This window comes from Xyrauchen texanus, chromosome 4, assembly GCF_025860055.1.
Source record: "Xyrauchen texanus isolate HMW12.3.18 chromosome 4, RBS_HiC_50CHRs, whole genome shotgun sequence".
NCBI lineage: Eukaryota > Metazoa > Chordata > Actinopteri > Cypriniformes > Catostomidae > Xyrauchen > Xyrauchen texanus.
Window position 1 is genome coordinate 37,790,181 of NC_068279.1, and position 16,726 is coordinate 37,806,906.

Sequence of the window (16,726 nt, forward strand, 5' to 3'; positions counted from 1 at the left end):
GTGCCTTGCTCAAGGACACAATGGTGGTGGCTGTGGGGTTTGAACCAGTGACCTTCTGATTAACAGCCCTGTGTTTTAGCCACTACGCCACCACCACTCCAACACACCTACCCAAGACACACCTACCTGCTGGCGATGCCAATGTAACCGAGCAATGGCAACCGGTCACACTTAGTTCCAAACTCCGCAACCAGGGACTATTGCCCACTGAACTAATTTGAACCCTTTGCAGCAACACAAGTTCAACTGCCAGTAATGAGAACAGAGAAATGACCTTCAAGTACAAAATAGGTTTTATTAACACCCATCAATAACAAATAAATGACATTAAACAATCTGACTTTAATATTAATATTAAAATCTAAAATTTAGAATATTTATGCCATATGCAAAGCACTAGAGTCACAACCCATTCCTTAATTAATAAAGTAATACAGGGCAAACCAAGGCTGTGGGAAGAGATAGTAAAGCGTCACTGGACCACAGCCCACAATCATAAACAAACCACACATGCACTAATATCGAAGTCACAAATAGCTTTAGCGTGGTGCACACGGAAAGTCACTCTACACACTTATCTCAATATTCACGCAGTGAAGGAAACCTCATGCCACCATGCAGTGAAGAAAGGGGGAAGACCCAGATTACCCAAAGTAATTTGTCCCCTTTAATTCAGTGAATGTCATTTAAAGGTATTTTTAAAACATGATTTTATCCTATTTATTGTTAGTAAGCACATTTAAAATAACATTTTAAGTTGGGGCACAAGCTGAATAATCTGTTAAGAGCTAATGATTAATCATTGCAATAATCACTGAATAGTCTAATTATCTGTCTAATGATCGTTGGATTAGTCGATTGTCATAATAATCGTTAGTTGCAGCACTAATGGCAGCTAATGAAGCAAAAACAAAAATATTATCAAAGGCAAACCTTACAAAGTTTGTAGTGAATTGTACAGAAGGGAATTCTATAGTACAAGGGTGTAGTAGGTTTGGTTTGAAAGTTGCACATGCAGACAATTCCCGCTGGCCTAATTATTATTATTTTATATTACTACCTTTACCAGTGATCATTTTTGAATTCATCATTCAATAAAATAATTATTAATATTAATAACAATAAAAAAAAAAAAAAAAAAATCATGAATCTGTTAGTCTTGACTGGCAAGGCTACAATTCGACTTTACGCCTCAGACAAACGGTTAAACAGAAAATGGGAGCAGCACTCGATGATGGAGAGAAAACGTCCAGGTGTATGGAGCAGAGAGGGAAAGGACAAAAAAAAAAAAAAAAGAAAGCACTCCAAGAAGAAGCAGCAAAATGTTGCAAAATTACTGACCTGTTCAGAGCTTCAAGTGCAGGTCAGTTTCATTTGTAAATACTGTACTTTTTTCTTCGTTAACTTAGTATTGAACTGCTAGCAAATGTAAGCGGTAGCGCCCGTCTAACGTTACATTCGTGGAGAAATCAAAACAAATGAGTGCACACAGAAAACTCACAGAAGAAATGTACTGAGGTAAAAATTCTAATTGTTGTTTTTTTTATTTATAACATATGATTTAGTTTAACATAACAACTAAGGGAGCTGTTTTGCTGAATATTATCACGATTGAAAATGTTACATTGAATGTATTGTTCAATAAACAAGTAGCGTAGTTAATATTTAAGTTACTTACATTTTAGACACAAACCATATTAACTGTTTTTGTTCTATTTCACCGACTAAAATAGTTCCAAAGGAAAGCTACAGCAGTGTTTTGTTACTGAATGATTCAGCGTTTTGAACGAATCTTTTGTATGATTGACTCACTAATTAAGACGGTCACTTGCCGCCACCTATTGGTGGTTTAGTTTAATGTTTAAGTATTGCATTTTTTTTTATATTCAAACGTTTATTTAAAACATCAATCTCATAACATTATTTATTGCAGTTGTAATTGCAGTGCACATTTTATAATTTGATGGGTAATAGCCCTATAGTGTCTTATTATTATAACTGAATTTATTGATCAAATGTAAGAATTTGACATGAAAGATGATGCATACATTTAATAAGGTAATACAAATTGTTTTTATATACACTTATGAGAAGTAGAGAGGTAGAAACAGCTTTGGACTTCTAGAGTAAATGCTTGTATGTACATTATGTGCAGACCCATTTGATATTAGGACTGCTTTACTTCTAGGTTGGTTGTTTATGTTTTTATGTTATGGTCATACTGTGAAATAAATGTAATTTAGGGGGAAAAAAAACAAGGTTGTCCATGTTTCTAAATTTTATTTGGGTGCATAGGATGGCCTGGATGGGTGTAGGATTTCCCGGCCTGAAATTGTGTCCCAGTCCGGCCCTGGATCAGCTAGACTGTAAGGTGCGTCAGAAGTGCCTGACAAGACAGACACATCTATGGCAAGTGTTACAGGAAGCGTGGGGTGAAATGTCACATGAGTATCTGGACAAACTGACAGCTAGAATGTCAAGAATCTGCAAATCTGTCATTGCTGCACAGGGAGGATTTTTTGATGAGAACTCTTTGAAGTAGTTTAAGAAGTAATTACTTAAAGTAGTCAATTGTAATAGTAATTTTTCACATTATTAATTTCCTGACTATACATTGCGATCAGTTGAATGCCACTTTGGTGAATAAAACTAGCAATTGCTTTCCATAACAGCAAGTTCTGTACATTATTCCAAATTTATGGCTGCCAGTCAATATATATTAAATGTAATGTTTTCATGATTTGTTGGTGATTGGTTTTGATTGTTATGATGATTTTTGAATTGTGTATTGTATGCATTGTATGTGTATTGACTAGTTTAGTGTAATTTTGTATTGTGACATCAACCTGCCCATGTATAGCAAATGAAAATTAGATATTTTGGCTAAATCTGGCACATTTACATCAGTGAAATGAATACTGTATGTACTGACCCTGACAAATAAATAATAATAAAACAATTACGAGTGTATGTTATGGAATTGTTTGAAAAACAATTATGGTTCGACTTCTGTCAAAAAACTATATTAGTAAGGTCTCTACATACAGTACACACACACACACACACACACACACACACGAAAATGCAAAACATAGAAACTGTAAAATCTTGATTTATTCCTTTGAAGAAACCTTACCATTCTGTTTCAAGGGAAAACAGTGCTGTTTTTGGGCTAGTCTCTAGAGACACCTTAATACCTTATATAAAGCTATACAATGTATTTATTCAAGCCTCACACTGTTCCATCAGTTCATCTGCTTCAAGTGCAATTTTGTGCTACTCATTCATCTATTTACATTCTTTTAAGAAATGTCAGAGACAAAGTGCAGAAAACACACAAAATCCTTTAGAGGATTAGAACACAGGAGAAAAGCATAATTGTTTCTAAACCCCCTTATCTACGAAAACAAAAAAGGCAGACATATCAGGCAATATACAAGCTATCACCCAATATCATCAAAACAAACTGAATAGGCAAGCACAACAAATAGAAGCAATAGAAAGCTTGTGGAAAGTCGTGTGAAGCTTGATTTACTTATGATACCAAACAGTAGAACATTATTTCAGCACACATTTCATGTGATTATCCCATAGAGTGAAAAACAGGACTAGAATACGTAAAATGTTGGTCTGTAGTTCTAGTTTATTTGAGTCTTTTCTGCAACCAACGACTCATGGTCTTTAGATTCCTTGTGAGCCACAGGATGTTCTTCTCCACATTTTCTGTGGCCACGTGTGTGGCACGCAGCTGAGATACCTGCTCTGTGATGGACTTGAAGAAATCCTTGACCTTAACACAAAAAATGAATAAATAGCAGCACTGTAAGTGGACTTTTAAAATGTAGATAGTCATGCCCTCTGAATAACAAATAACCAACCTACCTCACTCAGCTCCTCTGTGGATGAGAACTGAGAAACAGTGCCAAGAATTATTTCTCTGATTCCAAAAGATCCCAGTGGAAACCTTTGATAATGAGAAAACAAAAACTCTGAAGATGCAAGCAAGCATCTTATATTCATGACAATGAACAATTCATAACTACTGTACAGTATTTTTCTCTTTATAATTGACATTTTTTACTTTATAACAAAAATACATTAAAATAAAAAGCAGTGGATTGCACTTACTTCTCCACAAGTTCATCCCAGTGTTTCTTCACAAAGTCCCATGCTAGAAAATGACCCACTGGATTTCTGGCCACAAGGTATATAAGTGAGGGTAAGTCCTGAGTTTTTATCACAGTTCCATTCAATCCAAGCTTCAGTAATCTATAGAAAAGATGGAGACAGAAAATATGGAGACATACAGTACAAAGCATTGCATGATTTTAAACCTAATTCATCATTCCTCATGTATTATACAATTAATTTTAATGTAATGATACCAAAGCACCTTAATAGATTTTCAGAATCCTTGCTGTTTGCTAAAGCTGAGAGAAATTTGCTTTTCTCTGTCTCACACATGGAGATGCCATACTTTTCCAGGAGGTAGGTCCAACTGCTGTCATGCTGAGCCCCAATCATGTAGACTGTCTCCGACACATCAGTGGGTAGGCTGTATAATACAGAAAGCATACATAACACGTATTAAGAAACACAGTGCCAAAATCATTTTAAATTATAATAATGTGATTCGTTTAGTCATTTTGTCATGCACCCTGTTGATCTTATGATTTATTAGTCTTGTAACTGATCTAAAGCCATGATACACAGGGCAAAATTTGACAGGCATTTCTCACTCATCTCTAGTGGAAAGTTTTCCATGTATTCCTCTTCCAATAGTCATGGATGAAAAAGTGGGTGGTTATGGGTGTATTGTTGCCAAGTCACCTGATTGTACCATCGGATTCCACCCAGTTATCATAAAGTTGTTTAGCTTTTTCCAGGCAGGGCGGATAACCAAAATCACATGCGAGGGAAAGAACCGCTTCACGCAGCCTCCGGTCTGAGACTGTTCCATCATCGCTCCACGACTGCTTGTCAATCACATCTCTGAAATGCTGCAAGATGTAGATCTATAGGACAAAACCAGACATATAGTGGCTATACACACATACAAGATAAAGTAAACTCAAAAGCCTTGGAGATCTGATTTTTGTCAGGAAATATCTCAAAATAAAATGCAATGGGTGGGTCTGCAAGCTCCCTTTCTGAAATGAATGATTCTTTGCCAATGGTGTGTGGAGGAATGAGGGACAGTAAATTGGATTAGACTTCAGTATAATCTTCCTTTACATTAGAGGTTATATTGGTTTTACAGATAAATTGGTGCCGATAGTTGTCTTCTGGAATCATCATTGGTTAATACCTAAATACAGAGCATTGTAATGGAGCCAAGTCTCTGTCATTTAATAATAAGATTCCACTGTGTGTTTCAGGCTTGTTTAGAGTTTAAGCAAAAATATGTAACATTCTATATAGACATTTGAAAAACTATCAACTGATTAATCAGTTATAGGCCTTTTCCGCCACCTTGGTTATCGCTATCAGCTAAATCCACTATTGACTATCCACTTCTTGTCATACCTTGAGATTTTGAGTAACATCTGCTGCGTTTCTCTTCTCTATCAGCTTGTACAATGACTGTAGATAGCCAAGCCCTTGCAGTAATGGTACATTGTGGGTCTCTGAATTCAGGTAAATGATCAGATCTAGAGCTCTGTCTAGTGACAGTCGCCCTGCACTGGAGATAAATTAAATACAAAATCAAGAAAATTGCATTACAAAATGTGGTCATCACATAATGCAATTTGCTATTTTTGATTTTTTTTAAAATAGAATTTCCTGTTTTCACTGTGAGAATCCCGAGTGCTTTATAATCTCAATTTAAACCAATTTAAAATTGGTTTGATGAGACCAGTGGATTGCACAGTATCTTACGTGACTAGCTGAAAGGCGTTGTGAATGAGACTGGCTCTGTCCTTAAAGCTCAGAGCAGTGTGGTTTACTCTCAAGAGCTCCGTCAGGGCATCCCAGCCATCCTCATCATAATTGACAAGGTAGTATCCATTCATGTCAGTGTTGACCTTCACCCAGTCTACATCTTTATCCAGGGTCAACACATCTGGGTTTGAGAGATAGGTATATTTAAAATGTATGTACATTACAAGTGTACAGTATATACACTAGGATTTTGCTTTAATCATACCTGACTTTGTATCCATGATGTGCCTCATCTCATGATCAGAGTGACTTGTTTTATATGTCAAAGGGATGTGCCACAGGTAGCTATTGTGAAGAATTTGCACAATGTTATGAGGAGACATATTAGAGAACTTTTCAGTGCCCTTAAATGTTATGGTGTTTCAGTGACAATTAAAACAAAGATAGAAAGAACTTCATGGGATGCTTTAGTGTTGTTTTTACCCATCTTGCAGTGAATGCCATGAGGGATCATCTGGCTGGACTATCTTTAAGAAGCGCTCTTGTCCAATATAAAGTTTTCCTCCTTGCTGCTTTACTGTGACCAGTGGGATACCCTTTTGTAGAGTCCATGTGTACATCATTTTCTTTAGGTCTATATGTTCCCCAGGAAAATGAAACTAGACATAGAAGAATAATAAAAAAATTGGCAAAATATGTATTCAATTTAAAAATCACTCCTCGGAAGAAGGCATTGTGAAGAATGGCATACATTTACTGCATTTTGTATTTGTGGAGTACAGCAAATTTGAAAAAGCTAAGATCACATATTTTATTTATGATGTGAGTGACATATTCACCGCATTTTTGGTGGCTTGGGCACTGCTGTAACAATGTTCCCCTGCTGTTATATCCTCCTCAGAGCATGTCTGTACAGAGAGTGAAGAGAGCATGAGTTTTTGTCATGATGCTCAATTATAAATAACAGAGAAAGGCAGTCGATGAAGTAGTTATGTACTTTAATAAAGCTGTCCCAGAGATCTTCATTTCTGGCATTGCTGTACCTGAACCTCCTGAGGTACCGAATTATGCCACTCTGAAATCCTTCATCTGTCAGGAAATGTCTCAGCATGTGGAGAATACATGCACCCTACAATATTCAGTGACAAAGTAGACGAATAAGCGAAACAATCCAGAGCTGGTATTATCCAGAAAGTGCCAATAATTATAATTTTTTTATGCTATTGAATTGTATATTCTCACCTTGTCATAGGACACAGTATCAAACATTTCTTTAATCTGGGTGGGATTTTCGGCTAAACAAGAAATAGGCCTGGAAGAATTTAGAGAATCCCGTCCAATAGCGCCAAAGCAGGTGTCAAGGAAGTTGTCCTCCTATCATGCATTAGAAAACGAGTCCTTTTCAAAACAGATTTTAGCTACAGAAACATGGGATTGGATTTTGCAGAATGTATCAGTAAGGGGCCATTCACACTGAACACATCTGTGCATCAGTCTATGCTGTTTTAAACAGTTTTTCTTTGTAAACATCTAGACGGATGTCTTTGACCACGGCGCCGCATCCTGCTCTTTGCTCAAAAGCACTGCACTTTTAAGACACTGTGCCAAGTTAAAGGAACTTAAACTTTAAAAAATGTGCCTCAAGAAACATTTTGTTGCATTCGTTGAGATGCATCTAGGTTTTTTTTAAACGCAAAAACGTGTTCAGTCTGAATGGCCCCATATAATATGTTTTCTATAACTGTGACAGTAGAGATGTCTGAAGATTGGACATACAACTTTAAGCTCAGGGTATACTGCCTCAACTGAGACAATTTCCATGTATCGGGCAAAGCCTTCGTTCAGCCATATGTCATTCCACCACTTCATGGTCACCAGGTTTCCAAACCACTAAAAAACAACAATAACAATTAAGATTGAGAATGTTATATATATATATATATATATATATATATATATATATATATATATATATATATATTATATATTTTCTTTTTTAAATTTTTTTATTAGTAGTTTGAGTTTTTATTTGTAGATATAGCCTAATATTTTTTGAACAACCCTGCTGGAAAATCCAGGTTAAGATTGTGAAGTTCTTGGATTCTACTTGGAGCAGCAACAAAACCAGCTACCTGTTGGTCATACCTTATTGTGGTCAAGCTGGTCTGAGGAACAACGTGGCTTGTCAATCCATAATTGACCAGCTCGGACAAGTTAGAATCAAGAAAACAGATTCACTTAAAAAGACTGAAACCAAAACAGCTTAAGCTGGATTTTTCACCATGTGATGTTCCTAAATTCAGCCTCTTTATTTGCTAACCTGATGGGCTAGCTCATGTCCTATCACGATTGTAACCCAGAGCTTATCGGAGGCTGAGGAGATGTCAGGGTCATACAGCAGAGAGGTTTCCCTGTACGTAGTCAAACCCCAGTTCTCCATAGCACCTGACTCGAAATCTGGAATAGCTATAAGATCTGGCACACATCATGAAATAAACAACGATGTAAATAATCCAATAAAGTGCCTATAAGTTATTCCTTGACACATTAAAAGATAAATACAAGCCAGATGTACTCACCCAGTTTTGGAAGTGGATAAAGAATGTTGAAATATTTTTCATAAAACTCCAAAAGCTTCAAAGCAGCCTCAAGAGCATAGTGTGTCTGATGCCATTTCTCTGGAACGGCATAAATAGAAATCTTTGGGAGAAAACAAAAACATCTAATTCAAAATGTATTTCTCATCTGAGGATCTAGGATGAAAACGTAATAGAAAATAGAATAAAGTTGTCATGGTCACAAATTTTAATTCAACACTTTGTTTAAACATCTCTAAGCTCTTGTTACTTACATTGATTCCGGTTGCAGTTATTCCACTAACAGATTTAAAGTCACAGACAATGAAGGCCAACAGGTAGGAACTCATTCGCACACTAACTTCAAAATGATCTTCAAACAGACCATTATCAATTTCAACAGTTTGTTCCTGTAAAAAAAAAAACAAAGATGATTCTTTGGAGTTTACAAAATGCAGTGGCTTTTCTTTTGTAAAACGGGTCTATGCATTGATTAAATAAATGTATGTGTAATGTTCTTACTAATGGCATGTTTGACAAAGCTATGTGTGACGGTCCTCTCCTTATTTTGACAGTGTAATTGGCTTTGAAAATGGGCTCATCAAAACATGGCAATGCCATTCGGGCAGATGTAGGCTCAAAGTGGGTGGATGCCAGGACCCTTTAGGGAAGAACATTATGTACAGAACCACATTTTTATATTTAGTAATTATTTTCAATATGTAATTCAATATAGGTCACTCAAAAATGTAAATTCTGTCATCATTTTGTTCCAAACCTATATGACTTTCAAGCATATCAGTCGTTGAGAGTGAATGGTGACTGAGTTACATTTGTGACTGTTAACATTTTGGCCAATATCTCCTTTTGTGTTCCAATGAAGACAGAAATTCATATGGGTTTGGAAAAACACGATGTTAAGTAAGTGATGCCTGCATTTTCTTTTTTAGGTAAACTATCTCTTTAATATTAGACATCAGCAAATTTAGTTATACCTTGTCTCTCCTCCTTTCGTTCTGTAAGTACTCTTATAAAATCCATAGAACCCATCACTTAATGGTGCTCCAAATTCCAAAAAAAGGAAGTATTTTTCACCAGAGGTCAGAATCTTCGGGGAGAAGATGGCAATCTGTTCATGTGGAGGATATTCCAGCACAGGGAGCACCCTATCTGACAGATGAGTCTCCTCTTCATTCAAAACAGTGGCTGTGAAGATCTTAAGGTTCTTGCTGTGTAGGACCACCCAATTTGTGTTGTTTTTTACATCGATTTCAATCTTTACAGAACCATTGAACCTCAGAGTGGTAAGATTGGGATGAATAAGTAGATGATAATGGACAGGCACTATGTAGTTTGGCAGGCGGACTTTACTCCACGGAAACGGAAGACCATTTGTTGCCAGGTTATCGCCTGCAGAATTAATGCTTTCAGAAAACTGAATACAAAACAGTAACTTAATAAAGAGCAAGATGAAAAGCGAGAAATGCATATTGGAAAATAACTTGTGGTTTAGGTATTTAGTGCTAGTTAGTCGATATTGATAGTGGACCACTTGTGGAATGGTTTGACATAATGGTAGTCACTGTACCCTGTGAAGAGAAAGGAAAGTTGAGGCTCACGTGAGGTGTCTGTGTAAACAAATGCAAAGCTATGTGTTTTTACAGCACATAATGCTGATAAATTAGCACATGTGCTTTACATTGCTTGCAATAATCAACTGGTCCCATTATTTGCATTACACACTGAGCATATGTTACTTAAAAAGAGCATTCTGGAACATGCTAAAAATATCTATAAACAAAATACTGATATGTTAGGTGAAATAAAAGATCCTTACACAAGTGTGCTTATAATAACATGAATGGGAACAGAACAGTGCCCATCATACTTCACTATCATAACACTCTGTAATGTGATACAGCACCCTCTTTGCAATAATACATGGAGATCTACTCAGATACAGTACAAGCTCACTAGCCTTATTCTGGCATGGTTCTGTGACACTGTAATCGTGTCTCTGTAAAGTAGGACAGTATCAAGCCAAATAATAATATAAAAAAAACATTCTTTCTGAACACACTCCATTAACTATTACAGCAAATGTGCTTTTACCTGAATTTCAGCTGTATAATTGTGGCTGCTGCTTTCATTTTCTCTTTTATTTGTCCTGCCCACAATTTCCTGGTTTGCAGCAGCTGCTGGGCATGTGCTGCCTGGCTGTGAATCAGAATTTAAATGACAGCACAGTGAGTGGGGCTCAAGCCACAGAACAAAGGAATGACCTACAGTCATCAACAAGTACAAACAGCCAGGTCATGTCAGGGTAGTAAACATGCCAAGCCAAATTATTGTAAAACAAGATGCTAAATTTGTTTGTGATTTCTCAATTGTGGTTTTGTTATATGATGGGACATATATAAAAGTGACTTGTGGGAAATAACCTTGGCAGATAAATTCAGTGTTGGGTTACACTTTACAATAAGGTTCCAATTGTTTACATTAGTAAATGCATTAGGTATGATGATCTAACATTGGATAATATAATTTGGTAAGACTTCACAATAAAGTTGAATTCATTAACATTAGTTACCGTAATTACATTAGTTAACATGAACTAACAATATTTTTACATGACTTATTAATCTTGGTTAATATTAATTTTAACATGTTCTAAAACCTTTTTTTTTTTTTATTACAAAATATAAAGTTAACAAATGTACCCACCCCCCCAAAAAATAAATAAATAAATAAATAAAAATACTACTATCTGTCAAAGTCTGTATGCCTCATGTTTCCTAGGACTCTTATTTTGAAGTGTTTTCCCCAGACTGTGTTACCCAGTATGCACTGCCCTTATCACTGTCATCTGTTCCTGATTATTCTCACCTGTTTTCCAGTCCCTCATTAGCTTTTGTTTGTATAAATACCCTTTAGCTTTTGCATTCCTTTGTCAGTTCCTGTTGGTTGTTTCCCTATCATAATTTTTATTAAAGCCTGCACATAGATTTTATGTCTCATCTCAGCAACCATTGTAATTTATACAATATAATATGAATGGCAATTATCATTAGTGTTATTATTTAATATAATACTACTTATAATAATATATTATTTTATTAAATAACAATACAAAGACAAATAATAGTTATTGTTATTTTTGTGGTTGTTGTAAATATATGTGCAGTATTTAGTAATTAGTACATGAATTAGTAATAACAGTAAAAATATAGTATACAATAAACAATGATAATTGTATAAAATACATTTAATTAAATTTAAAACAAAATTTATTTTTATTATAATTTTTTTTTTCCCAAGTCTGCACATGATTTTAATGCATTGCCCACATTCAAAAGTTTACATAGAGCCTGTACCATTTATATATTGTATGTGTGCTTCATAATGGCATTAAAAATTCACAACAATGAATGTTGTTCAGTTCCCATCTTATTATGTTTGTTGTGTGGTTAAACCTTGTGTCCTTCTATAACTCAATTGTTCTCTCTTTACATGTATGGTATGATGAATTGTAGAAAAGCATAGGCTATTTTTTCTAAGAATGCACACTAGCAATGGAAGAGTAGAGCAATATGATTGTTCATTTATTCTTATTACATTTTTTTAAATGCAATTTAAAGGATAAGTTTTTGCTTGCTTTGCCAAGGACCTATGGCTACAGTATGGGTCAGTGAGTGGTATATTAGAGTGTGTGAGGTTCCTGTCACATTTGGGGGTGCATTAGCGCACAGGCTTACACAGGCTGAAGCCCAGGGACCCACAACTCTCAAGGACCCAGTTTTTGGCATCCGCCACCCCAATTTCCACATCCATGTTCATGGGAGAAACGCATATAAACACTTGCAGTGGGAGACGCAATTGTTGACACGGAGATAGTGCTCATCGTGAAAGGCATCTGTGTAGCACATGTTCAACGCACAGCAGTTCCACTTATTTTATTTGAAATATTTCATACATTTATGTTTGAACATTTTTGTCATTTATAGTAAAATGCTTGGACGTTTATTTACTGCTTATTAAATGGTTGTGTTCTTCCTGTTATAGTCAAATTATTTGGACCTTTAGATGAAATGTGTTGTGCTGTACTATCTGTCTCGAGCTAAATTCTTTACCTGTTCTTTTTTATATACATTTTTGACCAGCAAAGTTGTCAGAAGGAGTCAATAAAAGAAAATATGGACTCTGAATACTGCTTTATTTTGCCTGCTTGGTCCACATTTTCCTAAGATATTAGCAGCGGTGGGATGCATCCAGCAAGGGGGCAGTGTTTGGTAAAGATGTAAGTTAACTCTTCAGAAGCGAAGTTGTGATGGCACCAAAAATGCCAATCCGTGTAGAGGCGGTAGTGGAGGTGGAGCCCGTTCAAGATGAAAGGCATGTTTAACTCATTGGTTCTTGAAAATGCAACCCTTTCATTTCATTGTCAAACATCTTCCTCTCTCGTTTGCCTTGTGAGAATTTAGGGGAAGGGGAAAATGTAATAATGCCCTAAGTCTGTACATGATTTTAGTGCATTGGCCACATTCAAAGGTTTACAGTGAGCTTGTACCATTTATTTATATTTTGTGTGCTTTTGTAAAAGTAATACAAATTCACTGGTGATGTAAGTTTATCTGTAATAAAACAATGATTGATCTGGTGGTACTGGAACATTTCATCTCTCCACTGCCAAAAGGGATGGTGGAATTGGTCCAGTGCCAACCCCCAGTGTCCAGCAGGCTGAGGACAACTTAGTGGCTGTTCCTACTCCCCAGAAACAGGAAGTTCCCTGTCTGTCACTCACACAACGTTGTGTTGATGTAGTGACACTAGGGGATCGCTCTTGAGAGCTCTTGATCGCTCTCGGAAATGCTTGACGCTGAGAAAGTCCGCTTTCTCAATGCATCCATCTCCCAAGGGGGGCTCTTTGGCGACACTGTTGAGGATTTTGCCCATCAGTTCTCGACGGTGAAGAAGCAGATGGAGGCCATTAAACACAACCTACTGTGGCATGACTTGGCCGCCTACAGGCCTCTGAAGTCCAGCGACCCATCTGACTCATGCCAAGGCCGTCCTCCTGTGGTGTTGGCCCTGGCTCCCCCACTATCGGAGCATGCACGCCGGCCTCTGAGCAGAACATCCTCCTGCAGGAAGGTGGCACCGTCTGCCCATCAGCCGGTAGCAAAGAACCCCAAATGGGCTTCGAAGCAGCCCTGAGACAGGAGACCCAGGGACAAGGTTGCTGATACTGACTGGCCTGACCCAGTTAAGCATACAGGCTCCACTCCTGCCCCTGGGTCACCATGAGGTGAGTACCATCACAACATCACCAGGTGCCTTCTGGGCCCCGGTACCCAGTTTGTCAGTAAAAGAGCAGTTTCCTCACTCTCTGGGTCATTCTCCTATGTTCAGCCCTTCCGACCCTTGCGCTTGCAATGGCCAGGCACTGAAATTCTTTCCGGTTAATGAGCGGGACGCAAGTATCTCACGTTCGCTTGTTCTCCCTCGAAGGGAAGCCAGCAAACAGTTAAGTATGGCAGTTTTCGGGGCCGCTCGCAAGCCACCGTGTTGTAGGCTAGCGGGGTAGCACGCCTCCCCCGGACGATCTTCCCAGTGGGGCATCTGCGCTGCTTCGCTGTGAACCACCCACCCCGGGCGTGATAAAATCAATTGTACCCCTGGTGCATCAGTGCTCCCAAGAGTGGCCCCTAGTGTCACTTCATCGACACAATGTCAGGGAACGGAGGGGAACGGAGGTTATGGAAGTAACCAGGACGTTTTCTTATAGTCGCGTCATGCCAAGTCATAGTCTACTCTCTTGTTTTACATCTTTTGTTTCATTGGCAATGTATAATATACTGCACTTGGGCTCACAATAATCTTGTCATCATCTTGTTCTGCTCCTGCTTGCTCTGCCCTGCAAGAATGTTATATATATATATAGTTTGGAGTTTTTCATAATTGAGAATTGACTTGCAAGACAATTGCTCATGTCTGATCAAAAGTGTTATTTTTTAAAAAAAAAAAATTTCATGTCAAACTTTTTGAGAAGACATCAAGTACCTTCGGCGTACCAGATCAAAATATTATTTGTAAGTGCAATTTTATTTCATACAGCTGTAGAAAGCAGCAGATACAGCCGTTGGTGTTGATATTATCAGTCTCTTACCACAGAAGAAACCAACTTAAAACAGGTGTGAATCTTTTGAAACGTACTCTACAATGAGACATCATATTCTCACAAATATACCTCATAATTATTTACAACATATAACATCAAAAACAAATGTATACATGTGTGTGCATTCTTTGCCTAAAAAATAACCAGAAATGTAAATAAAAGGTGGTACAAAAATTTGTAGAAACTCACTCTTTTACACTCTTTTAGATTGTTATTTTGAATGAAACTTGATGCCAAACAAATTATACAAAATATAAGTGTGTATAGCTGCAGCACAGGTCTGTCTGCTCTTGTTTAAAAACACAGCCATATTTTTGCACAGCTCCCCTGAGAGTCACACAATGATGGAAAGAATCCATGGCGGGTGTGAAATCACATGACTGAAACCTGATAATCCCTATCACGGCTTGGCTGTACTCACAGAGCTAAACAGCACATCAACATGCTTCCTACCTTCCTGACCACCCTGCTTTTAATACGTAAGTTATGAAGTTTATAGGGAAACTAGCACTATTATTTACAACATTTTCAGCAATCACACAGCTTAAGTACAGCCATTTCACTGCATAAATATATATACTGTTTTTATGCAATAACTAGGCTAATTTTGTTAGTAATCTGTTTTAAATATCCTTCTGTATGGATAATTATATTTTCATATCTACTTTATGCAGATGGCAATAAATTGACTTTATTAACAACTATAAATCTTATTTTCATCTCTGAAGTGGGAACAGATGCTATCCCTTATGCCACTTTGTCTCCACCATTTCATTTTAACACTGACCATAGTGTTTTGACAATCCTGGTGTGTGTGGTTCATGACATTCATCAAGGAGAGATGGAAGTTGCCTGGATTTCGGGTGGCAGCAGAGGGACAAGTCCAGCAGTTTATAACTTAATCCAAGGAGACCATGGCATTCAGAGTGCAATGTCAGTTATATCTGTGGCCTCAAGTGAATGGACATCTTATACTTGCTTTGTGAGTCACAGAGGCTCTGATCAACTCATGCATAGACACTATGCTCGATTCCCAAAAGAGACAACAGGTAATTCATTATCCTTCAATCATTGAATATTAGGACATTGCAATCTTTATTGTAATATAGATTAGTAATATGGTTACTTACTGTGTTCATTACAGAGATGCATGACCTAGAAATGACTGGTGATGAAGAAACTTTTGAAATGTGTTTGGACCAACAAAGCAGTTTATTGGAAGGTATTAGGGAATTTTTTTCTTACCTAAAAAATTTCCATTATTTGCTCATTTTGTTCTCACTTTCTTGTGCTGTTACAGTGATCGGGGCAAACCGAGAACTACTGTTTGTTCAAGCTCTCAGAATACTCCTTCTGAAAATCACAATTTTCAATGTTTTGATGACTATACAAGCTGTCATAAAGTGGTGAGCACTTTTTTTTTTTTATGCAAGGTAAAATAATAACTAAACTGTAATAAAATAATTTATACTATATGATCAATATATTATTGTAAACAGTCACTACTAAATTGACACCTACTGCTTCTTTTCTGCAAAATTGTCAGAAATGAACAATGGACTTGAGTTGACAAAAACAAGACAGCCAGACACCATACAGGTGATCTCCAAACCAGTTGAGGTAAATGAGAACCTGGGATGTGAGCATTTTGACAAGTGCTTTTTAGAGCTGGAGACCGACATTGGACCACAAGACACAGGTGCTGCAATAAGAAGATCAATGTGATATCTGCTCAAAACCACATCATATACAGAAAACAACAACTTAACTGCACTACAATGTGCCTTTGTAGGCAATTAAAAAGAGAGAGTTTTAAATGGCTTTTGTAAAGTCACCTTTCACTAATGGAATTGTTTACTGTCAAGCAACACCTGTTTGAATGTGAGCAACATTTGATTACATTTGTTAAGATGTGTGTGAATGAGAATATTGTGCATAACACTCTATCAAAGATTAAACTTGTTTAAGTTGAGGGCATTTATTCGAATGTGACATTAATGCTTCATCAAACCAAGTAGAATGTGTGTGTGTTTTTTCTATTCTTTTTTTTCAGGCGCATGAATGATCATAAATTGCTGTAATCACATTA

The 16,726-nt window shown here is 37.0% G+C and overlaps 2 protein-coding genes across 3 annotated transcripts; one reads left to right on the forward strand and one right to left on the reverse strand.

Annotated features, from left to right (window-relative positions):
- Nucleotides 1-3,104: 3,104 nt before the first annotated feature.
- LOC127640363 (endoplasmic reticulum aminopeptidase 2-like) lies at nt 3,105-10,679 on the reverse strand. Its single transcript, XM_052122878.1, has 19 exons — nt 10,572-10,679; nt 9,455-10,048; nt 8,982-9,120; nt 8,735-8,869; nt 8,463-8,583; nt 8,204-8,358; nt 7,660-7,773; nt 7,126-7,257; nt 6,881-7,012; nt 6,723-6,791; nt 6,367-6,542; nt 6,149-6,228; nt 5,881-6,064; nt 5,527-5,683; nt 4,831-5,015; nt 4,394-4,555; nt 4,129-4,269; nt 3,883-3,964; nt 3,105-3,790 (listed from the first exon to the last, which is right to left on the reverse strand). Exons 2-19 carry the CDS (start codon nt 9,946-9,948, stop codon nt 3,644-3,646), a joined length of 2,805 nt encoding a protein of 934 aa, XP_051978838.1. The 5' UTR covers nt 9,949-10,048; nt 10,572-10,679; the 3' UTR covers nt 3,105-3,643.
- A 4,394-nt stretch (nt 10,680-15,073) lies between these two features.
- Nucleotides 15,074-16,704, forward strand: LOC127643203 (uncharacterized). Of its 2 annotated transcripts, XM_052125835.1 has the most exons (5): nt 15,074-15,116; nt 15,366-15,686; nt 15,782-15,859; nt 15,938-16,043; nt 16,184-16,704. In XM_052125835.1, coding segments are annotated over exons 1-5 (543 nt in total). In that variant the 5' UTR covers nt 15,074-15,079; the 3' UTR covers nt 16,185-16,704. The 2 variants fall into 2 exon arrangements, with proteins under 2 accessions (XP_051981795.1, XP_051981794.1); XM_052125834.1 differs by having other exon boundaries at nt 15,782-16,043.
- Nucleotides 16,705-16,726: the final 22 nt, after the last annotated feature.

Excerpts from the sequence above, each read along its gene's own strand:
- LOC127640363 (XM_052122878.1), bottom strand. The coding sequence starts at position 9,948 with ATGCATTTCTCGCTTTTCATCTTGCTCTTTATTAAGTTACTGTTTTGT. Across the intron at positions 7,013-7,125 it reads ATACTGTGTCCTATGACAAG|GGTGCATGTATTCTCCACAT; the intron begins GTGAGAATATAC and ends TGAATATTGTAG. Across the intron at positions 6,229-6,366 it reads TGGCATTCACTGCAAGATGG|CTACCTGTGGCACATCCCTT; the intron begins GTAAAAACAACA and ends TCTTCACAATAG.
- LOC127643203 (XM_052125834.1), top strand. The coding sequence starts at position 15,080 with ATGCTTCCTACCTTCCTGACCACCCTGCTTTTAATAC. Across the intron at positions 15,117-15,365 it reads GACCACCCTGCTTTTAATAC|TGGGAACAGATGCTATCCCT; the intron begins GTAAGTTATGAA and ends TCATCTCTGAAG. Across the intron at positions 15,687-15,781 it reads ATTCCCAAAAGAGACAACAG|AGATGCATGACCTAGAAATG; the intron begins GTAATTCATTAT and ends TGTTCATTACAG.